Below are 24,145 nucleotides of genomic sequence, written 5' to 3' on the forward strand. Positions count from 1 at the left end.
AATTGGTACTACAGCTCGTTGTGCTTCTGTGCTTTCGTGCCGTACGAAGGGCTGTGCCCAGCTGTCTTCCAAGCACTGAAGGGGGATGATCGTAAAAGGCAGCAGAGCTGACAGCTACCCTGACAGCAAACACGCTCCTAAGTAGAAGCTGAAATTTGCCCCCCAGATTCAGCAGGGCTGATGGATGTGCATAATATTTGATTGCTGTCCTGAATAGGTCTGCAGCATCTCCCTGTGCATTTTATTGTACCTGAGGATGGATAGCAGAAAAAGAGCTTATCCGTTTCCCCTTTTTTCTCCTGCTGTTAAGGTCACCATGAAGCAGTGTTTGATGGCGCCCGCCTGGGTGCTGTGCTTGCTCCCTCTTGCGCGGCTTTGTCAGCCCCCCTGCCAGCAGCACCGCCCTCCTGCAAGAGGCGAAGCCTGATCGGCTGGTTCTGCTGCCTGTGCGTGGCTTCAAGTTTAGACAGAGATGGTTCATTAGCTCTTTATTCTATTCATTATTTAAAACACCCGAGCAGGGTGACCAGGCAGGTACACCGTGTGAACTCACGCAGGCGGAATTCACAGCAGTCCTGGTAGCATCTTCTGGACACCCAGAGATAAATAAGAAATAAAAGATTAATAATAAGAAGAAATGAGGCAGGCTGACCACTGACTCCGTGTTCTGGCTCATGTTGTAAACCATGAAAATGTGTCATTTTAATTCTGCATTACTAGAGTCGGATGATTGTTAATTTAATTATTTTTTTTTAAATTGGAAGTTCTATTTGAAAATGAGAAAGGGAGCTGAGAAAAGGTAAATAACTAGAGTGCATTGCTGTACAAAAGGCCAGCAATTTCTGGAATAAATATTTCTGTCTACGGTTGAAGACAAAGGGCGGCTTGTAATCCTTCTTTATAACAACTTAACTGAATGTTACATGGCAGTGTTTACCCTGCACTTCAGGTATGAGATATCAGCAGTGAGTTACCGCAGGTGGAAACCCCTGAGTGCTACTGCACGCTTCCTGCCAGAGAGACGGCTGTCGGGGGGCTGGCATACCCCCCTAAGCTCCCTCACTAAACCCAGGTTCAAAGGATAAAACTGAAACAAAAGTAGGATGCGGGCACAGTGCCTTAACTGTTGCCCACTTTTTTGTCATGCCCATTAAAGATGTTATCGTGTGTGTTAAGCCAGTTTTTGCACAATTTAAGGGTTTAAACTTTAAACTTTTGTTAAATTTACCCGCGGTTTTCAGCAACCTTGACGGTAACTACTCTTGAACCAGGGTAGGAAGGAAAAGGGCTATAGGGACGTCGGTGATGATCAGACAGAAAGTACAAAAAGGAATCGAGTTTTTAACAACTATATAATAATTAATAATCTATAAAATAATGTTCGTTTCTTTTAAGGGATGGAAAAGACATGGTGGATATTGTTACAAAATCGACAGTACCCCTCGAAGTTTTGAACATGCTTCCAGTGGTTATTTCTGCCCATCTGCACTTGTATCTGTAACAAACAGGTAGTTAATCCTATTAGACAGCGTGAAGATACCTCTAACAAGAGCTATTCTAACTTTAGAAAGTGTTGCATGGCAAAAGGTATTACCATTATGAAATAATACTTGCGTGAGAGGCGAGCATAATTACTAACATTGGCTAAAATCAAAGGTGCGCTTTGCTTTATTTTTTAATTGAAAATAAATTTAGTAAAAAACAATCGTTAGGCTAATAAACACTTATAGCAATGTGCACACGTGACCATGCAGGAATCTAAACAAAATGCTTTCTACAGAGGTATGTAACATCTTTAAGAAACTTCATTAGTGTACTTGGAAACTATAGTGAAAAATGAAAATATATTTAATTTTTACAATCAAAATATTTCAAATTTTCATCCACATCAATTAATATTTTATAAATGTTTCTACTTATGTATGCATTTTATGTGAGTTCTCAGCAAATAGGGGGAGAGAGTAAATGTTTGAACGCATTTGAGGTCTGTCTTCCCTTGCTTTGTTCCCGTGTACCTGTATTCCAGCTTCAGCAAAGGCTTTCTCCTCTGCAGGTGTCCGGATGCTTGGGTTTTCTCTGATCTCTTTGTGATTTACCCTATATGTTGGATTCCCATTAAAGTTTATGACATACTGATAGATATATTACATACATACTTTAACCTCCCTGTATTTATTTAAAAAAAACAAAAAAAAAAACAAAAAAAACCCCAACAAAACAAAACAAAAACCACAAAACCTTAAGGAGGAAACCTCCCCTCCCTTTAGGACGGGGGAAGTACTGTAACCACCAGCAATCAGATGACTGATAGCTAGAAATTTTAGGAAAACACAGGCTACCCCACATAAGGATTTACATCGATGGGAATTTGGCCTGCCAGGTGGTTTCAGGCTTGTGCAGAATGCGTACAGCGCTGTACTGCAGTACGACAATAATCCTTACGGGGAGGATAAAGGACAAGTTCTTGCAGCTGAGCATTTGCAGCTCAAACATCACAGGGAGCTGAGGGCACGCTGCGCATCACTGGAAGCATGTCTTCAGTCGTCTTCTGCTTATTTCTTTTTATTTGATTTTTGCTGAGTGTAGCCATCACTGTTTATTATGTTAGTTCCCAGTTCCAATGTTGGAGTGGCAAAGGAAGCTAGTTGTTAGTTTAGCATCTTTTTTTTTAATTACTGCTGAGGTTTGTTGTTCTGGTGTGAAAAATGCAAAAACTTTTCAGTGTATTGATCCTAAAATATTCATTAGAAAGTAGGTTGTAGAGGAAGAGAGCATGTGGAGGAAATAAAAATTAAATAAAAGTTCTCAGTGTTACAGATGCATTCAGTTTTTTACATTAATGTCATCCTCATGGTATTTAGCTGTTCTTTTCACAGTGTGTGAAACCAAGAAGTCGTATAAGTCTTTATCAAACTGGGAATTTACTTTGCTGTGTATATTTTCATAGGAAGCTAATTAAATGTGCTCATAAACTGAAGCATTTTTGTATAATGCTATACCAATTATATCTGAATAAATTATGTTTAAGTGACAAATGGGTTACTATATGCAACAATTATTACTTGCAAAAAGGTGTACGTCTCTCATAACTTTAATGAAGAAATTAAAGAAGGAAAAAGTGCTTCCTTCTGTAGTCAGATCAGCTAGTGCTTTGAGTCCTCCGCTCTGGTTTCTCAGCACTAGTTTGTGTGTCCAGTTCCAATAGGATATTTCTGCGCAGAGCTTTTTCTTTTCTTTCTTTTGTAGCTTTTTCAGACCCTGCTATCTTTTCTCTTTCGTACAAAGAGCTTCTTATTTTTATTTGTGAGCCATTAATATGTTCTGTCTTTACATCTTGTAGTTCAAGCATTGAGCTTGTAAGATCTTAATCTACTGTTTCTTCTATGTGCCCAATGCTGGGGGGAAAAAAAAAAAGCGAAGAATTGTGGTTTATGCTACAGACTTGTGCCTGAAGTTCCCCACAGCATTCTATAAAGAAAATTAAGTACCTCTTACCTATTTTTCTCTTCTTGCATAGTTTAAATCATTTCATGAGAGCTATTCACTGAAATACCAATTCACCTATTTTATTCTAATAAACTTTTTGTCTTGATTATTTTCTTAAGGTTTGAACAAGCTTTTATCACCAGCATGATCCGTAGCATGGTAAAGTCTGAGAGAACTTATTTTTGGATAGGATTGCAAGACCTTAACAACACAGGAGAATACTTTTGGCTAAGTACAGCGGGGAAGAATCGGTCCGTGAGCTACACAAACTGGAACAAGTACCAGCCACGTGAGTAGCATGCCGATAAAAAAAGAGGTGGCTTGGAGGGGTCAGTGCTCTCTCTTCCCCCTGCCACCAGTGCCTTAGCAGCGGCTGAAGAGTCCCGGTCCTTTCCTCCCTGTCTGGTCAAGAGAGCAGAGAGATAAGCTGACATTTTCTGTCGACGCTGTAACTTCCTACCGTGGATTGAGTTAGATGAGTTGGCAGTTGTGGGGAAGCCGGAGCTTCCTTCCCCACTTTCCAACCGGGTGCTGCTGTCGTGGGCTCCCCGGCTGTGGCAGGACGCTGGACGTTGCTCTTCCCACCCTCCGGTGTGGCGGGGGGAAAATTAACAGCCACGGTCTCCTTGCAGACACAGTTAATCCCTGAATTTTTTTCTTTTTCTGTGAGATGTTTTTTATATATGTCTTTATGGCCTTTTCAAGGAGGCCATCAGGGCTTCCTGAGACTCCCAGAAAAAGGTCCCAGAGAAGTCATGAATTTTATTCAGTAACAGTCACAGTTTGTAATTTGCATTTTCTATGAAAAAAAAAGAGGGCAGAGATTGTCTTAGCTACATTTCTGTCAATAAGAGCACTGTGTGGAAGTTTTTTCTTCTTCTTCTTCTTCTTCCCCTTTAGTTTGCTGATACTTGGTTTGCTTGTTTGATTTTGTTTGTTTTATAGTAATGCAAAGGAAAACACCCCAAGAAAACAAAAACGAAGAAAGTGAAATAGTTGTTCAACCTTTGAAAAGTAAACCTCTTAGCAATACCTGAGAATAGAGACATAATAATAAAGACACTCCATTTCACTAATTGCTTCTCGGTTTTGGACTCTTTACATTTATTGCTTTACTACTGCAGTTTGCAAAAGTGCTATTTTAAATTGCATTTCATCTCCTGCATGTTGTGGGAGGAACCCTTCGTCATGGTTCGTTTTACAAGCTCAAGTCAGCCAAGACAGGCTTATAAACTGGCCGCTGACCAGGGAATTTGCTACTTTCCTAAGTTCATCGAGGTTTTATCCAGAACTTGATGCCAATAAAACAGTCACTTCACCAAAAATTCACAAAATTCAAATGCTTTATTCTGATACTTCAACACTTATTCCCATGTCTAGGTCATTCCGGAGGATGTGTGGCTATGCGAGGGCAGCACCCCGTTGGTTATTGGGAGGTGAAAAGCTGTAAGAACTTCAAAGCAATGTCATTGTGCAAGCAGAAAATCAATTCTTACGAAGAACCTGAACTTACTTTTCAAAAACATTTGAGTTCCTGCTATTTTGGATGGGAGTCAGAAGCTAATCTGCTCAGCTGCTACAAGGTACGTGACAAACTTGCTTTGAATTTTTCTGATTCTACGTCAGCTTAGGGATACGCTGTTCCTAAAATATTTTTGATAAAGCATTATTTCTTTCACTCAACAAACAAAAATTAATTGTTACCATCCTTCACTGAATTTTAAAGTGAGTGGAAGTCTTAAGAAACAGAACTATACTTGGAATATACATGGCTTTACTGTAGGAAAACCTGCAAATAATATTTGATTTTTATGGGTTTCTGAAACAACTGCTCTCCAAAATCAGCGACATTTATGACAGTGTTTATTTTATTGCAGATATTTCACAATGAAAAAGTTCTGATGAGAAGAACATGGGACGAAGCAGAAGCGTTATGCCAAGATTTTGGAGCACATCTTGCTAGTTTTAGCCATATCTATGAAGAGACATTTTTAAACAATTTATTATATACAATTTTTGATAGGTAAATATATATTTTTTCAAAGCCAACAAGATTTATCTTAATCATACTAATATGTAACAATAATCTACAATGTAGGTTCTTCCATCCTCTTTACTAGTGGCTGAAGAGGTCTCTAACATGAACTTAAAAATGTGTGAAAATAAGCGTATTAGCAACACTGTAATGTGATTCTTTTTGAAGATGATCTTTGTAGTAGATGTTGAGCGACTGTTAACGTCAAGGTGATATTCTTGTGAGTTAGCATTCCCTTTGAAATGGAGGTTCGGCAATTTTAATCCTATTTTAAATGTTTTCATCTTTGAAAATATAATTTAAGATTTTAGGAGGAAAACCAGAGTTTACTTCAAGGATACTAAAAAGTTAAGAAATGTATTACAGAATGATATATTGAATTCAAGAAGAAATGAATATGGGTATTTGCACTATTTAAAAAATAATTTCTGAAATAGCGAAGGAAAAAGTGCACGAGAAATGTTATTTTCTTTGTTTCCATCATAGGACAGAAGAAAGACAGTTCTGGATTGGATTTAATAAAAGAAACCCGCTTTCTGGAGGGACATGGCAGTGGTCTGACAGAACACCTGTAACTATCTGTATACTATATGTTTCAGTAACCTTTCAAGTCATATCTGAGCTTAAGTTCACAAAAATAAGCCTTATGAGCAAACGCTGGCCAGGAAAACTGTTTGGTTTTCACGTCCACATACTTCACTTACAGTAATTGTTACAATAGGATTAATAGTACACTACTAGTAAAATAGCAGCCTGTGCAAAAGGGCCATGCAACCGCAAAAGAAATCTGGTAGGATTACAAAGTTTTGCAGATGTGTGCTTTCCTGCAAAGCATGTTGCGTTTAGCGCAGGACCAGGCATATGCAGAGTGAACACGTGTGTGTGTGTGTGTATATATACGTATTTACATATATACACATGCACACACATTGGAAAGCCTTAGAGCTGTGCTTGCACGCTTTATTTGTTATATGACTGTTAGGTTCATGCCTGTATTCAGAGCTAAGTCTTTCCTTTTTTAATACCACTTTTGATTTTGCATCCTTGAAGACGTTGGTGCCACGTGCCACACTAATGGTTTGTACCTGGGATTTAAACATTGAACAACTGAAGAAGGGTCAGTTTTTAAACTGTAATTGGTTTTCAGCCTTAAAGCACAGTGCCAGCTCTGCCGTTGTTACTTAAGTCATTTCAGAATGCGAGTACAAAGTTCAGTCATGCAACGTGTTGAACCAAAGCAAAGGCTGTTAGATGTGGGCAACTACTGCTAATCGTGTCAAAAAATTGTTAGGTTTCATAGCTATTCAATTATTTTTATGAAGAAGGATTCTGATATAAGATTGGAAAGTTGAACAGGACATTGAGAGAACATGATTATGGACCCTACTTTTTTGATTTTTACCACCATAATTTAGGTGGTCCTCTAGTTGTTGCTTACGATGTTCTTAACGTACACACATCTCCAAATCCTTCCGTTTTCTCCATAGTGAGGTTTTGAAATGCTTCATCTTGGGTTGTTGGTGAAAGATAATGAATGTGCTGCTTTCAGGTTGTATCTTCATTTTTGGAGAGCAAGTATATCGAAGATGACTCAAGGAACTGTGGTGTGTTCAAAGTAAACGGAACGGTCTTTCCAGCACACTGCAATGAAAAGCGTGAATGGATATGCAAAATACCAAAAGGTGAAATGTTAATTAACATACATTGTCTATTATACTCATTACTTGCAATTCAGGAGACACAAGGAAAAAAATATCTAAAAGCCTGCTTTTTAGCTGCATCTGGAGTTCTCCTCATTGGTCTTCTGCATGAAATCATGGCAAAGCTATATGTGGCCATTAGGGTTTGTTGGCCAGTTAACAGGTCTAATATGTGGAGTCGGTTTAAAAATGCATAGCAATGATTAGCAGTTAGTTAGCTGGAGTTAATCAAAGTTCTTATTTATAAAGGTTACTAAAAATGTTGTTTGGTAAGTGTGGCAATTATTTTCTTTTATTCTATGTTTAACTCCCTGAACGAGAACAGCAATATTCTTCATGATTTTGATTAAATGCTTACCATGTGGAGAAAGCAATTTCAGTGAAATGTCTCTTTTGATTCGTAATCAGCAATGTTTTAATTTATTTATGTATTTTTGCAGGTGTTAAACCAAAGAATCCAAATTGGTACATAGCTGGTATGAAAACATTTTCTTTTTTCACGTCTTGAAACATTGTAACTTGGAAATACAATTTAAGCCACTGGTAAAAATAAAATAACTAAAATGTTCTGAGTTAAAAATTTACCTTAAGGAACTGTGTAGGAACTTGTTGCTACAGATCAAAATCTGCCACTCTTTTGTTTAGGAACACTGAAACATCAGACACTACTTCAGTTAGGTAAAGGAATGTTGCCAGTAATAAGCACAGGAGTTTGATAACCTCTCCATCACATTAAAACTGCCTTTTTGCAAAGGCTGGGCAACTCTCTCAATATTACTGCAGCATCACAGGATAGAACATAAAAAAAAAAAAAATTTACTCAGTGCTTTTTTTTTCCCCCCGTAAATTGATATGTTAAATATGGTTCCTCTTTTAGTTGTGGCATATTTGTTCTCTGAGATGTGGCTGAAGGCGGGCCATGGGGGTTGCAAAGAATGAGACTTGAAATGAGTTTTTGCTCCTGCACACCACTGACTCTCTTGCTCGTTTTCTAGAACTGCCGTGGTCATATTATCAAGGAGCAGAATATCTTTTCCATGTCAGTCCTACGGACTGGGAAACCTATGAGTTTGTCTGTGGCTGGCTTCGCGGTGGAATGGCAACAATAAATTCTTCTGGTGAACAAGCCTTTATTCAAAATAAAATTAAGCAGGTAACAAAAACTACACCTTTGAAAAAATAAACCCTCAGGCAGTAACTGGCTATTTTCTGCTGCATCTTTTGGAATATCTGGCTGCCTGTTGCTCCAGGTAGAATCCGAAAGACATTTTACTTTAGAAATAATTCTCTTGCTGTCTTCAGCTCCCACATCCCCCCCCGAGGCCCTGTTTAGCTACGGAAGTCAGTAACATTTCAGAATCTGCGGAACGGTCTTTGCTAATGAGCGGACCGGTCAGTCTGCCTCAAAAGACCCAAGAGCAAAACCCAGCTTCCTATCCCAAAGTTATGAAAGTAATTAGGGGTACAGAGAAAGGTTTGTTTCACATGTGGTGTACATCCTTCTCTGCTTCTTCTTCCCCCACCCCTCCATGACCAAGGGGACCCGCCGTGGTTCCTCAGGTGTCGACACAGTGCTTCTGCATCCACCGGGATGTCTCCTGATCCTGCCCAGTTTCGCAGTTACGCTCCGTTCCCATTCAGTACCTTGCAGCTGGTTTTCAGGTGGCAATACCGAGGGACATTTCAGTGGGTATACTAGCATGAGGTGGGCAGAAAGTCCAGATGTTTGAAACAGTCTTCATAGTTTAAATCCTCAATGTGATGACTTGAAAGATTACTCCTGGGGAGAGCTTAGAGACATGGTGTAGTGGTGGTTTTGGCAGTGGTAGGTTTATGGTTGGACTCGATGATCTTAAAGGTCTTTTCCAACCTATATGATTCTGTGATTCTGTGAGCTGGCCAGGAATGAACAACTACCAATTTCCCTGCACCTTAATTAAATCTAGAGCTCTAAACCATAGAGGTGGGTGCTTATGACCTTGCAAAATAGATTACCTTTTCCTCTGTGTACGCCAGCTTGGGCAACATTCCCATGTGTCCACACATTTGTATGATGTCTCCTGAATTAAACCCCTTTGTGGCTATGGATATTTATATGGGAAAAAAAGACATCTGCCTTTAAATTCCCTCCTCTGGATGAAAGCAGAATTTCTGTAGAACCACTCTGATGTAACGGACAGATTTGAAGCTGAGAAATAGCTGCAGAAGCAGATGAATTCCCAAGAAAAAAAGTCTGTTTTCTTTTAGGTGTTCTCAGTAAAAGTGAAATAAGGAAAAAAAAAAAAAAAGAATAAAAATAATCTGTCTGCCTTACTGAGGGCAAAATTTTGTGGCTGTAATATAAAGGGATACCATAGCATAATCTTTAAAAGAACAACTAGTGCTGGGTAGAAAAGCTTTTGACCTACACTAGCTTAGTTTTGCTTGCATTGTGTACAGCCTTCTCTGCTTTTAACTTCTAATAGTAGAATTGTGTTGTATTAAGATGGGGTTTTTAAGTTTCCAAGGAATTATATGACATTTTTATCTGCTATTTAAGTAATTTTGTATCAAAACATGATGAACTGCGTTTAAACCAACCATTCATGGCAGAAATAGCTTACAGTGAAAGAGGAACATAACTGGCTAGGCTGTCTTCTTCCATATCTACCAGAGATTGTGTTGTGATGTAATTACTGCCTTACCTAAAACTGAAGGTTTATGACTTAAAAAATGACATAACTTTAAAAAAGATGTATATTTCCGACTTAAGAGCACTTAAAATGGCTAATCACAATGCTTCTTTAAAGTCACGTTTGCTTACAAGAGATCTTTGTAAAGCAGTTTTATCATTAAAATTAGTGGGTATTAGAGCAGTTTGTGAGCATTCTGTGATGAAAAAGTCGAGTTCACTCCTGTAGCACTGGAAATCAGGTTAACTTCTTTGAAGTTCTGTCTCGGAGTATAACATATGCAGCTATTTTACAGCCTGCTGCCTTTGGCTAAGCTTTCCCAGTATAGCCAGGTGTGTCCCTACGTGATTGTAACCGGTTTCCTGTGGAAGCAGGAGTAAGGATGGCAATCACTAAAATAATACTCAGCAGTCTGAACAGACTTTGCATGTGTTATTAGAAAACTCGGTCAAAATTTCTTAGCATGGAATTTGAAATCACATTTTTCACTATTTTTTTAAAAACTGTAATGTGCAGGCTGAGTGCTGTGCTTAAAAAACTAAACTCTGGGGCCAGGCAATACCAAATCAGACAGCATTCCGGAGTCTCTTCTTTGTCAGAAATGTCTACTTTCTTCATTTGATATTGCTATATAAACTGTAAGCTGGTGAAATCCTAACTGTAACTCCAAGGACAGTGTGCCTGCCACGACACAAGCTGCACTTCAGTTCTTTCTGGAAAAAAATAAATGCTTCTCAGAGACCGGGTGGCTTGTCCAGTGTCCTGCACATTCACAACTTTTTGTTGTTGTTGTTGGCTCTTTCCCAAAGACCCCAAAACTGTGACTATTGAGTGGCTAACCCTGCAAGTGAAGCCCGTTCATAGTTTAAGGCAGAATCAAGTCTGCACAGCAATAATAAATGGCTGTTTGAATTACATTATTTCTGTGACTTTTCCATAATCCTTTGCCTTTTAGGAGTGGGGGTCTAGACCCTTTCATGAGAACAACAATGAGTCTGGAAAGCATCTCTAGGAATTTCTTGTATGAACTACACGAAGTCAGTAAATGTTCATCGAAAACACTTTGGAAACATTAAGGACCAGCAGTATATTAATGTTAAAAGGAAATATTTGCTATTGTCTATTTTTAGGAGTTGGAGAAGAACAAATTCTGGCCTAAGACTACAGTCCTTTTCAAGCCAGATAGACTGTAAATTCCTAAAATTGTAAATTCCTAATTTACAGATGATACATCAGCAATCCACTGGAAACTGGGGGCTAAATCATTCTCTACTTAGATGAATAACCTTACTGAAGTGACATAAATTAACACAGGCAGGATTTAGTGCCTGTTCTTCCCACTGGAACCCAATGGAGATGCTATTCATCTGAATACAAACAGAGCCTGATTTTAGGGGTTTGTTAACACTTTAATAAGGGGGCAACAACAGTTAAACATATGGCAAAACATTTTTTTTTTTTTTTTTATAGCTATCAAATAGTGATGTTCACTGGTGGATTGGATTGCACGCAGAAAACCTCAGCAATGAATTTCGGTAAGAATACCTACACTTCAGCTGCTCTGTTTGCAGGCTGCCGTTCAGTTTGATGGGCTAAAACGGCTTGATGACTGAGTGGGATATTCAAGAGACAGCTTGAGTTCTCATGTAAATATCATTCAGAATATATTACCCTTAATTTATCTCCACGTTACGGTATTTCTTCTAAAAGGGGTATAAAAGATACAAGCCAAAGACATGAATATCAACCTCGTGGTTGTCTGGTTTTTTAAAGCTTAGTTAATAAAGGGGCACTTTCTACTCTGTATCTGCTTACAAACACTTTTAATGGAGGTTGTATTTTTAGGTAAGGACAGGAAAAAATGTAACTACGCTCTTTAACATTTCTGTGCAGCTGGACCGATGAATCACCAGTAACATACCAGAACTGGAATGAAGGGAGGGAGAGAGATCCGCAGAAACCAGGGAAAAGATGTGGCTTCATTTCATCACAAACAGGTTTATTTTATATTTCTTTTTGTTGCAGGAGTTGTGACTTGATTCTGGCCAAAGGGGTTACATTTTAATTGCTTTCAAGAAATGCAATCCATATTACGTGGTCCTGTATTACATAGTCCTGTCACATGGTTATAATTTGCATACCTGCTTTTATGGTTAAGAAAAGAATATTAAAATATAATGAATATGCTCAGAGACTAGGTTATCGGATTTAATAGTTCCAGTACTCTAATGTCAAAATATAAACATCCCAGTGATACTGAATCTTTATTTTTACTTAAGACTCTGTTATGTGGTACAGCAAAATGTTAATGCATTGCTGGTTTTCGCAGTCAGTTTTCTCATAACCAAATGAGCAGATGGACGAGCAATAATTTTTCCTATGTTTATAAACTGTTTTTCTATCAGCACACAACTTTAAATACTCAGGTTTCTAGCTTGTTTTTGATCCTGTAGCCAATTCACTGAGGGATTTTTGGGTACCACGGTTTTGGTGCTAGCCTTTACATCATCACGTAGCTCTATATTTTGCTACAGTAATAAAAAAAATTACAGTGCTGCTGCTTCCAGTGATTTCTGTCATCTCACAGTCTCTGTTTTCTGAAGATCTGCAAGTCATAGTAAACCGTCAGGTTCCATGGAAAGAAAAAATATCCAGTTTTGTATTTGTGAGAAGGGCTGAAAAAAATTAATCCAGTTGCACTCTTGTAATCTCAGCCTCAAAAGCCAAAACTGAAAAAAATGTAAAACCTTTTTTTCCACACATAATCTCAGGGGTTTTGATTCATGACTTCCGAGTGCTTGAGTTTGGTGTTACTATAGTTAGTATCGGATAAAAGGAAGAGGCACCCACCCTCCCCCCTCAGCTGGCCGGCAGATGGGAGCTGGTCAACAACTTGTTGAGTGTGCTGTGTTCCACTGGAAAATGTGTTTTCCTCCTAAGCAGGTCAGCGTTTTATGTCAGTACCTGGATCTTGCCAAAAATTTTCAATGTAAGGAAGTCAAACTATTTTATCTGGAAGGCATTATTTCTATACCTTTCCTTTTTTTTTTTTTTTTTTGCATAACTAATATTTTTTTAAATACATGATGATCTAGGCATATGTTATGTGACTCAGTGGAGAGGAATTGGTTTAACTTAGTAAAAACAAACTGGGAATAAAAGTATGAGCCCCATGGACCATCAAATCCACTGTAATGCAATATGTCCAAATGTATTTGATGTAGAATCTCGTCTTACTCAACCACTAACGGGTACCCTTCTTCACAATATCTAAGCTAGCTAAGAAAAAACCCTTTCCAGTTCTCAAGCCAATACTGAACTGTGATTTTTCTTTTTACACAGGACTCTGGGGTGATGAAAACTGTACTGTGTCTCTTCCCTGTATTTGTAAACGTAAAATTGCATGGAAAATAGAGAAAGAGATTCCAAAAGACCAGAACCAACAAGGAATATGTCCCAAAGGCTGGTTGCGCTTTGGATTCAAAGTAAAACATTTTTTTATGCTGTTTGATTATTCAAAATGCTTTCCATATTTATGACAAAAATTGGACTTCTTAAGGATTATTCATTCTTCCTTTTTGAAAGCAGGGCCCTTAGGTTTATAACTACTGACAGTGATACAAAGCTTACAGCTATTAAGTAGCTTTGCACACAGAAATTGTCTTAATAAGGTGTCAAAAATTTTACTTTAGTTGAAGGAAATGAATACTCATATATGCAAAAGCTATCTAAGTGTATTTGTGCTTTGGCTGTAAAAAGCCTGTTCCACCCTTTCTTTTCCACTTATGACAATTCCGAGAGCCTTTTACGGTCTCAGAACAGATCCCTGACCCCTTGTTGTACTAAATGGTCCCTAACTGCTGTCATTCTCCAAAAGATGCTATTTCAAATAGGGTTCATCAAAGATAATTATAAACAAAAATGTATTTGCAATTGAAGGTTGAAAGGCAATTATTTTATCAGGCTTCTCTTAAATATGTACGTTCCATAATAGCAACATGCACTGAGGTGGCCGGATTTATCCCAGTACTAAACTGCGGTGACTACAAGGATAAATTTAACCCAGATTGTGTTTGCCTTTAAACAACTGATTTGAATCCAAGTCTGATTGCAGCTGAAAGCTGATATCGAGCATGTTGGAGAGCTCCATTGCAGGACAGAAACTAATGAAACGTTCAGTTTTCAGTAACAGCATGTGAAATGTTTTAGTGATCACTCTTAGTGATGTCTAGGTTTTAAACTGAAGAAAAAAACGAAACAAGCCTTTTTTTTTTTTTTTTTTTTTTTTTTGGAAACAGTGCTTTTTGATACAAATTCCAAAGGATCCAGAGCATCTGAGAAACTGGTACTCTGCACAAGAGTTCTGCAATAGCTATGATGGGTCACTTGCTTCCCTCGAAGATGAACTGGAACAAGGTAGAGTACTGAAAATATTGTTAAATAACTAAAAGTTCATCTTCATTAGGATGCTGTAGTAAAGTTTCATCTTGAATACAGATTTAGGAAAAAAGATCGCTCAGATCCTACTCGTGGTTCCACTGCGTTAAACAAATTAGTGTTTATCTTTCCTATTTTCCCAAAATGTAAAGATTCAAATATCCACTCAGCTGTATGATGGGTACGTTTTGAGGAGTGATCGTAATTTCTTTTGTGCTTACTACCATGCATTAGGAATACAAAAAATAATGGAATACCCATTTAAAAATTTGCTATGTAAAATTTCTGTCTTATGAATGCAACATCACACTGTTATAAAAGCAACCTCATTTTTATCCTTTAATAGTACTTAAAATCTGATCTACAGTATAGCACATAAGCATAGCACTAGGCTGGAATTGCCAGAGAAATAAATACCAGCACATTCAGAAATACTTATTTATAATCCCTATTCATAAAAATCTGTGGTTGAATTTCATACATTTGTAAAACCATTTATTTGGAGGTGGGAGGAATCTCACTGGCTATGTTTAGTTGAGAAATCTTATTTTCAACTAAAACTGAGAAAAGCTTTTTCAGTGGGACAGTACCCTGAACTGATACTTAAGTTGTTGAAGCTGCTGTGAACGTTTCTGGAAGACTTATTAGTTAATGGACTAGATCCTAACCCAACTGAAGTTAATCAATTTAACTGAATTTACAGTTAGATGATGCTGAAATGCCGCTCATGTTCTTACTTTCTAGTAACTATGTAATGTCATTGATTAGTAGTTAAATTTTTCAGTGCTTTAGTGTGTGGAAGAGACTTCATCTATCCCTAAAGGGTTACCAGTTAATTATATTTTATTCCTGTTTCGTTTTCCAGCTTTCATAACAATGAATCTATTTGGACAGAAAATTAGTGTTTGGATAGGTTTCCAGAGTGACGATTATGAAAAATGGCTGAATGAACATCCTCCGATGTATTCCAACTGGTCTCCAGTTGAAGTAGTGGATGTGAGTATTTCTGTACGGTTTAAGGACAGTGAGAAGTTGTTTTATCCATAAAAATCATGACTGCCACCAAGACAAGGCCTAACTTGTTACAGCAACTTAGCCTTCCCTTAATTTTTGCAAATTCAGACAACTGTGGGCACAGATTTACGGACATAACTAGAGGTAGCAAAAAAGGCACTGTCGAGACAGTTCCTTACGTAATTTGTGGCTATGGTCACATTCTCTTGCAATTGCTTTTAAGCACCGAAGTTTGAATTACATGGTGAGTATCACATGCTGGGTCTGAGCAAAGTTTAGGAATAAGATTATGAATTTTGTATTTTAATATATTGTTTTACACCACGTTAGTCCATATTGGGCTTAGCATTTTAGTTTGTTCAGTGAAAGCTTGTGACTTTTTTATTACGATGTTACTGTTTCAAATTGTATTTATGGGAATGTTCATTGTTCTACCTAAATATTTATAATAGTGACTTTCAGATAATTAATCTTCTAAATGGAATGTAATAATTATGTGTTGGTTTTACACAATGTCTTTTTTAATTAATATAAGGTTCTGTGTTGATTGCAGAGACAGCGTTACAACAGTGCAAACATTCGAGAACAACTTCCACTGTGCACATTGGTATCGAATAACCCTAATTTTTATTTTACGGGAAAATGGTACTTAGAAAACTGTCAGAAAAATTATGGGTTTGTCTGCCAAAAGACTCAGGGTAAGGTTTTGTTCTGCTTTGCTTCTGTTCTCTTTTCTTGCTGTATTGAATTCCTCTTACTTTATTTTCATCTAGAACCAACTTGTTATAGGTGTCTATAAAACCAGGAACCTAAGAGATTTCTAAGATAGTTTTACTTTGATATTTAGACAGACTAGCTCTACGCTATTTAATAAATCAATAGCTGTGATGTAGAGCTAATTTCTAAAAAACTATTTTGTTATTACATTTTCTTCCTAACTTTGAGCTTTCTGTTGCATATCTTAGATGCAGGAATAGAGATGAAATTTCATGTTTTCTGCCGCGGCAAGCAGAGTAACAGCATGAAATTACAAAAGGCAAAACTGAGGGTAATTTTGATGAAAGCAGGAAATCTTTTTTTTTTTTTTGGGGGGGGGGGTGAGGGGTGGGACTTGCACTGTTAGATCAGACTAGACTCTAGAAAATGTATTCCTGTGAGCAGTGCAGACCGATTGGCCGATCAAATAGAGCTTGGCTTTTCTTGTCACGCTTCTCTAATTCTGTTAATGTTCACCTGCCAGAAGCACAAAGCTTTTGTGGGGAACACACGTCATTTGGTTTCCTGAAGCCACATTGCGGCATTGCCTCTTGGCCTGGGAGCCGCCGGCTGTGCCAGGGGCGCCTGGGCAGCGGTGGAGCCCCGGCCCAGGGGCTGCTGCAGCCCTGCCAGCGGGAACCTGCCAGAGCGTGTGAGCAAACAGACCAGCAGCAAATTATTAACCCTAAGGCAAAGGGAGGGCTGTAATCGGAACCTGTAAGGAGTGTCCTTGAGTGCTGTAGTTACTGCGGGGGTGGTTTTATATGGCTCAACTTTATATATCATCTCTTAGTTAAGCCCTGGGTCTAAAGAGACAGTCCTCTCCTGCTGGCTGCCTAGGAGGCGAGGGAGGGTGAGTCGAGAAGTAGAATAAACAAGTATAAGCTTTGGGCAGTGCTCACATGTGGCTCTAGCAAACCGTAGCTGTATTTGACATCATTTATTGTGAACTACAGTTGTGGGGAGTGCTGGAGTAATCCTGCACGCAGGGCAGAAAAAATAAATAAATGCATTTTCCTGCTGGTTTGTTTCGTTTCCCTCCCGAACTCTTGTATTTTAACCCCTTGCTGCTGCTTCAGACAGATGGAAAAAGCTTTAAAAGGCAGGAAGGAAACCTGTTGCCTCAGGGCGGCCAGGCTGCAGGGCACCCAGGGGGGGCTGGGGCTGCACGGGGTGCTCGGGACCCTCCCCGCGTTTCCCAGCCGGGTGGGTGGGAGCGTGGCCCACGGGCACTGGCCGAAGCGTGGTGGGGACGGGGGGGACCCGCTGTGCCCCGGGCCGAGGGCTGCCCACCTGCCCCCGCGCAGCAGAGTGCTCCTGGGCGGGGGGCCCGCTCCTGCCTGCCCCGTGTGACACCCGTGGCACTCTCCCAAACCAGCAGGCAGTTCAGCTAATTCAGCAGAAAACTTTCCCCTCTCTTTTTTTTTTTCCCCTCTTTTCTTTTTTTCCCCCCCTCCCCCGAATTGATGTCATTTTGTGCAGCTTTTCCAGGCTGCATCGGCTCAGTGCAGGGTCCGGCAAACACCAGACCTGTGCGTGGGAATAGGCAGCTGGAAGAGCAAGCGAAGCAAGGAAGGGAGAAGTGAGACCGCCTCTTGCTGGCGGTGGCGAACTGCTAAATTTCCTCAGATGTCCGAACAAATGTGTCAATTCCTGGAAAGATGAGCTGGTGCTTTGTTTCTGCCATCCTGTCCGCATCCCTTCTCCTCTTTTTTGAATTATTTTCTGTAGGAGACTAAAATGAAATAAACCAGCAGGAGATCTGAACTGGGCTCTGATCTCTTAGTGATGCTCGAGTTAGGATTGTGTCAGCATTTTACTGCGTTTCCTGCCTTTTCTTTTTTTAAGCAGTGACACACACTGAAAGCTGGAACAAAATAGAGTGCTTCGGTTAGCTCAAGAGCAGAACTTTTTCTTGCTTAGAAATTTCTAATTTTAAATTATTTGTGGATGACAAATAATAAATTAATTTACTGTTTTAAGATGCTTGTTAACACTCCTCCTCTCTTAGTTATAAAGGGAACCAAGTCTAAAAACACTCCACCTTGTAGCAAAGCAACCACTTCGTCTTGTAATCCCAGAGAAGTTTTATAGACAGGAGTAATTAATCCAGACTGACAAACAGGATTAAAACTGAGGCATTGCTTTATTTCAATAGTCTTGTATAAAGAATACTGTGAGCATTCATACACATTAGCAAAGGCGTTTGCCTCTTGCAGAAAAGCAAGCATGGCAGCATCACAGGCTGCGCTGGGGTGGAGATGGTCTCTGTCTCCTAATTTTTTCTCATGGGAGACTCTCTTTATTTCTTAAATCTAAAAAATCTGCTTCTTCCTTTCATTTTTTTGGATGTTGCTGCATTAGTTTATCATCAAAAAGAGATTTAAGTCTCCATGGACAGAGGATTTCTCTTCAAGTGCCAGTACTGTCATCTTCCCTACATTGGCTCATAGATAGGAAAGGTGAGCTCAAGAAGCTCCCAAGCATGCACTTCCACCACGAAGCCACAGTGGTATCAATGTAAACACAGCTGCCAACATCCCGAGTTGTGCCAGTACAATTAGTTGTGAGGCCAGACTTTGTGCTGTACACTGATCTTGGAAGTTATTAAAAATAATGGGTCAAAAAAGAGGTAATGTAAATTATATGCAGGGTGTCTGGGATAAGAGCACTCTGCAGCCCACTGCTATTGGACATTTAGGATATGCCCAGATCCCAAGTAACTTCTTACTGACCTTCAAAGATCCAGTCAGTGGAACTAACTCTATCCAGGTTTCCTTTTTTTTGTTATACATTAAACTCATTCACTTCTGTGATGAGTTTTGTGCTGTGGTGGAATTTCAGATACTGTTCTAGTATTCGTCATCTTTTCCTTTTTAATGTTGACAGCGCCTTCCTGAAACCAAGGAGTTTGCCATTTTTAGATTTGCTTTTAAGGATAGTTCTGATTTTTTAGGAGCTGTTCTGCTGTGTTCAAGCTGTCTGTTTAAAAAAATAAATCTTTTCTTTCTGTTTATAACAGACACATCCAGACATGTCATCAATGCATCTGGAACGTACCCTGTGCCAGATACTTTAAAATATGGAAACAGAACCTATAAACTAATACGTGGGAATTTTACATGGTCCTCAGCTTTAAAAACCTGCATGGCAAATGGCGCGGAGTTGGTCAGCATCACAGACCAGTATCACCAGGCTTTCCTCACGATCATTGTGAATCGGGTGGGATACAACCACTGGATCGGGCTGTTCACTTCGGATGTACGTAGTGGATTCCCTGGCTATGAATATGATGCTGCAAAGGAGTTTTTCCAGTAACAAGCTAATGAGCCGTGTCACTCATTTGAAGTCATAGGAAGTTTGCATCTGGAAATGAAGCACTGGAAAGCTTGAGCGCTAACCATTTTTTTGCAATGTAATGTAGAAAACTAACGAGGGCCAGTTTGGTGCGATGACTACTGAAAACTTAAAGCCATAGAAAACATTTAAAAACACACAAAAAATCTCTTGTCGTGTCAACATTGAAATTATCTTGTTTCATTTGTATGTGCTTAATGGCGTAAATAACCACTCGCTGAAAACAGCAGGTTAGATGTAGTTTGTGGTCTCCTGGAAGTAAGTTGGGAGGATCCTTGGATCTGCCTTTTGTAGATCCTTCCGGATCTACCCAGACTTTGGAAAAGTAAAAGACATTCTGTAATACCTGGTGAGAATGCCACCAGAAGAAGGTGAACTTGTATGGTGCTAAAGCATATCAGAAAAGCATAAAGCTTTTCTGATAGCATATCTTTATGCTAAAGCATAAAGATAATCTGAAATTTGTTTTGGCAGAATGGGCTTAACTTTGAATGGTCGGATGGGACTAGGTCTTTGTTTACCTTCTGGGAAGACGACGAGTCCCAGGCCTTTGGCAGCTGTGTTTACATTGATACTTCAGGGCACTGGAAAAGTGCTAACTGCGAACGACTTCTGGAAGGAGCAGTCTGCCATGTGCCACCTGGTAAGTCAGAGTTAAGCTGCGTATTAAACCTTTGCAGCTGCAAATGTGTGTATTGACAGTGGAAGTGTATGAAAAGAAATTAATTGGTTTGAGGTTAAGCAATGAGGATAGTATTAATCAAAATTGAAATAGATTTCTGGCATTTCCTTGCTGTATCTCCTCTTTGTGAAACCATTTTTTCCCCATAAAATATTGGCCGTCAGGTCTGGTCTGGGGGAGAATGGAAAGAGAACTTTCATAATAGAAAAGAAACAGGAAAATTACTTACTCTGTCTCTTCAGTGAACACTATATTATCTGTGAAAAATGATGATCACTAATAACCTAGCTCAAAGGGAAATAAATTCCGTTTGCTGCAATTAACTGTGGGATGGGAGAAGGGAAGCATTTAGAGCAAAGTGAAAAATTAAGAGTCACATCTTCGCTGATTGCATATAAAAGATTTTGCAACTTTTTTTTTTTTTAAAGATAAGAATATTTTCCTGTATCCTAAAATATGTTGTGTTTCCTGCAACAATCTGTCAATTATCTGGGCTTCATATGAATCCAGAATTCGGGTCTGGAACACCAGTCAGTCCAGGACTGCAGAGTCTTTGGCAGCATCCAGTTCTCAAAATAGTTCTGTTCGGTGGTACTGATCACTGGGGATTCACCTACAGCTTATTATAGCTTTTGGATCTGTTGAGAAGAAAGCTGTTTTGGAATCTGTCAAGACAAAAATTATTCTCTAGCATGGTTTTTGTAGTGAAGCTGACTGATTTTCTCATTTGTCAAGTTACGTAATCATATATAGCCTAAGGCCTACTTAATTTTTAAACGTTGTGTTTTGTAGCAAAGTAGGATGCATGTGAGACCATAGGTGACACAGCTGGATCTGCAGCACTGCCAGAAGGTGATGCTGGGTATCGCAAAGTGAGCTTGTAGGGTTGCCCTGAGTCAGAGGGACTCTGCTGCAGCACGTTGCACGCCGGAGAGGCTGGCCGCTGCTTACCGGTGGGAGACTCTCCTCTGTGCCGCGGTATTTGGCATGAAGTTATCTTTGTGGCTTAGTGGAGAGAAGCTCTGCAGCCCTTGGAAATCCCCAGCCCGCTGGGAGATGCTGGGCAGCCCAGAGTGCTCTGGCGTGCCTGCAGTTTGCTCGTAACTGCCTGTGCACATCAGTATTGGTTAGACTGTCCTGATATTGCTGTTGCAATCCGGCAAAGTTTTTGATCAGAAATAAAACCAGCTTTACTGTTCTAATACAAGTATATACCACCACTAGATTTTCATTTGGAAAAACAGAGGTATAACACAATAGCATGCTTATTAGCGTTACTCCAAAACAGCGTGTCGGTGTTATACTAATGTGTATGTTGTTGTGCCAATAAAGCTGTGCTGTTATTTCTATCACAGAGAAGAAACTCTCTGCCTATAAAGGCTTATGTTCAGAAAAAACTGTTGCCTGGATCAAATTCAAAAACAGTTGCTACAGCTTTTCCACAGTTCTGCAGGGCACAAGTTTTGATACTGCGTATGAAGTCTGCAAAAATCAAGGTAAGCGATTATTTTGTAGCTACAAAATGTCATTGTGGTATCTTAAAAAAAATATATATTATCTGAAATGACTGAAATTGTGGCATGTGTTTTCTCTAGTTCAAGGTAACAATAGTGGAGCTCATAAACCAACTATGAAATTGGAGGCAACATACTTCAAAAACAATGTTCCTTTCCATGTGAAATATTGATTTCTGGAATAACACATACAATGCTTTTCTTTCCCTTCAAACTTGTTTTAAAATCATGTGAGAACAGTTTTATATCAGCCTGAGCATTTTCACATTAACTGCAAATTTAGGATCTTATAACACATAACCAGACTTTTTAAGCTTTTCAATTAAGGCTCACAGTATTAAGTTTTTGAAATGCAATGTTATATTTTAATGGCATGGATTGTTTGAAAAGTTGTTCTGTGTTTAATCTGTAGGATCAAATCTCCTGACTATTCAAGATGAAGATGAAAATGCTTTCATTCTGGAAGAATTACACAATTTTGGTTATGCTGTGCAAACGGTTTGGTTGAACATCCTGCTTGTTACAGACAGTAAGTTTTGGGTGGAAGAGAACTTCATGTAAGAATCTGGTTTGGTTTTTGGTCTGTCTTTTATTTGAATGCTAGTGTAACCATCTTCTAAAATACTGTTATCTTTTGAGATTTTTTTTGCTGCCTATTACCTGTTTATGATGTAGTAAAACCAGTCAAGCTTTCTGTAATCATTATGTATTAGTATTCTGAATACTCAATATGTATGCATGTATGTGAATGCCTTTATTTTTTTCTTAAAGAAGCACTACAGGCTATCTTCTGTGTCGACTACACAGGATATTTTTAAATCCTTAAAAAAAAGGTAGTATAGTGGCCAAACAGACAAAATCTTGGCATTCTTTAACTCAATATTTATTTATGTGAGGGTAAGTCCAACTGAAACAGATGATTATCAAAACACTATGGTATTTTATGATTTATAACTTCTGCCCTTAGATAAGACAATCTCCTGGTTTGATGGCTCTCCCTTAAATTATTCTAACTGGGGCATCAGGGAGCCTGAATTTGATCATCTCAAAGGGAATTTCTGTATCAGCCTGAGGACCACAGATGGAGTCTGGCAATTATCTCCATGCAGAGAAAAAAAGGGATTTGTATGTAAAATGGATGCAGGTATGTTCTTCCATAAAATAAGGCAATTGTGTCCTTTTAACCATTGTTTTACGTGTTCCTTGTCGCTTGCTTACTTGCTCTTAGTTTTCATTTAAATAATTCTGTCCCTTGGGATTAGAAAAAATACCTGTAAAAAACCCAACCAGCCAGGGTAACCTCCTGTCAAGGAACCTAGGCAGCCGTTGCGTTATTGCTGACTGTGGTAGACTTTCTGCTGTTTGGGTGAGCCACGTGCAGAGAATCATAGAATCATAGAATGCCAGGTTGGAAGGGACCTCAAGGATCATCTGGTCCAACCTTTCTTGGCAAAAGCACGGTCTAGACAAGATGGCCCAGCACCCTGTCCAGGTGAATCTTAAAAGTATCCAATGTTGGGGAATCCACCACTTCCCTGGGGAGATTATTCCAATGGCTGATTGTTCACATTGTGAAAAATTTTCCTCTTGTGTCCAATTGGAATGTCCCCAGGAGTATCTTGTACTCATTACCCCTCATCTTTTCCACGTGACCCCTTGTAAAAAGGGGTCTCCATCTTCTTTGTAGCCACCCTTTAAATACTGGAACATGGTGATAAGGTCTCCCCTAAGCCTTCTTTTCTCAAGGCTGAACAAACCCAGTTCTCTCAGCCTTTCCTCATACGGCAGAGCATCAGGCTGACCTCAACAGACCCGGCAGGATGGGCAGGCGCAGCCCGAGAGAGCTGCACAGACACCACGGCAGTAGGAGCGTGGATCTGGGGGAGAGCTGAAGTGTTTCGAGAGCCCACCCAAAATGCCCGAGTCGCTGTTGGACTCAATAGCTAGATTAATCTACTGCTGCACAGATCTGCTCGTGCATTTGCACTTTAAAAAGTGGATAAATGCTGCTGCTCATCCTTGCACAAACGTCAATATATTCTGCCAAATGTAAGGGATTTTAGATAACGGATTAGGTCGTGTTTAACTTGGCCAGTTGGAATCCCATTGACATAAGTGCAGCCTGCTCTTGTATGGCTTTAGGTAGATTGTCTTCTCAGTATCAATTTTACAATTAATATATATAGTAACTTTTGTTAGCTCTGTGGGTAATTTTATGACCGTTCTGGATTCTATTTCAGATATCGATGCAACAGAACTCTCTGAAAAATGTAAGTTTCTTCTGTACTTTCTTAATATCTTTTTATAAGGCGTAATAACCCATTTTGAGCTGATATTTTGTGAGGTAACATTTTCACTGTTAAAGCTGTAATTTAAAATGTGTGACATATAAGGGGTAATAATACGTTTTCCATAAAACATCTATATGTTTATATTTAGAATTATGTATAATTTTAACTATATTTGCTTAATAACAATTTCTGTCCTTCCCC

The 24,145-nt window shown here is 39.1% G+C and overlaps 1 protein-coding gene across 1 annotated transcript in view; it reads left to right on the top strand.

The window, feature by feature from the left end:
- PLA2R1 (phospholipase A2 receptor 1) overlaps positions 1-24,145 on the top strand; it is a 44,275-nt gene that overhangs the window by 17,900 nt on the left and 2,230 nt on the right. The window contains exons 10-29 of the mRNA XM_075511186.1: positions 1,396-1,508; positions 3,606-3,775; positions 4,867-5,069; positions 5,364-5,509; positions 6,008-6,092; positions 7,071-7,203; positions 7,662-7,697; positions 8,217-8,374; positions 11,364-11,428; positions 11,787-11,890; positions 13,236-13,378; positions 14,192-14,309; positions 15,196-15,326; positions 15,898-16,042; positions 19,123-19,361; positions 19,932-20,100; positions 21,495-21,635; positions 22,066-22,182; positions 22,621-22,797; positions 23,894-23,923. Of these exons, the coding sequence (XP_075367301.1) occupies positions 1,396-1,508; positions 3,606-3,775; positions 4,867-5,069; positions 5,364-5,509; positions 6,008-6,092; positions 7,071-7,203; positions 7,662-7,697; positions 8,217-8,374; positions 11,364-11,428; positions 11,787-11,890; positions 13,236-13,378; positions 14,192-14,309; positions 15,196-15,326; positions 15,898-16,042; positions 19,123-19,361; positions 19,932-20,100; positions 21,495-21,635; positions 22,066-22,182; positions 22,621-22,797; positions 23,894-23,923 (2,623 nt within the window). The remainder of the gene's footprint in view (positions 1-1,395; positions 1,509-3,605; positions 3,776-4,866; positions 5,070-5,363; positions 5,510-6,007; positions 6,093-7,070; positions 7,204-7,661; positions 7,698-8,216; positions 8,375-11,363; positions 11,429-11,786; positions 11,891-13,235; positions 13,379-14,191; positions 14,310-15,195; positions 15,327-15,897; positions 16,043-19,122; positions 19,362-19,931; positions 20,101-21,494; positions 21,636-22,065; positions 22,183-22,620; positions 22,798-23,893; positions 23,924-24,145) is intronic.

This window comes from Mycteria americana, chromosome 9 (assembly GCF_035582795.1).
Source record: "Mycteria americana isolate JAX WOST 10 ecotype Jacksonville Zoo and Gardens chromosome 9, USCA_MyAme_1.0, whole genome shotgun sequence".
NCBI classification, from domain to species: domain Eukaryota; kingdom Metazoa; phylum Chordata; class Aves; order Ciconiiformes; family Ciconiidae; genus Mycteria; species Mycteria americana.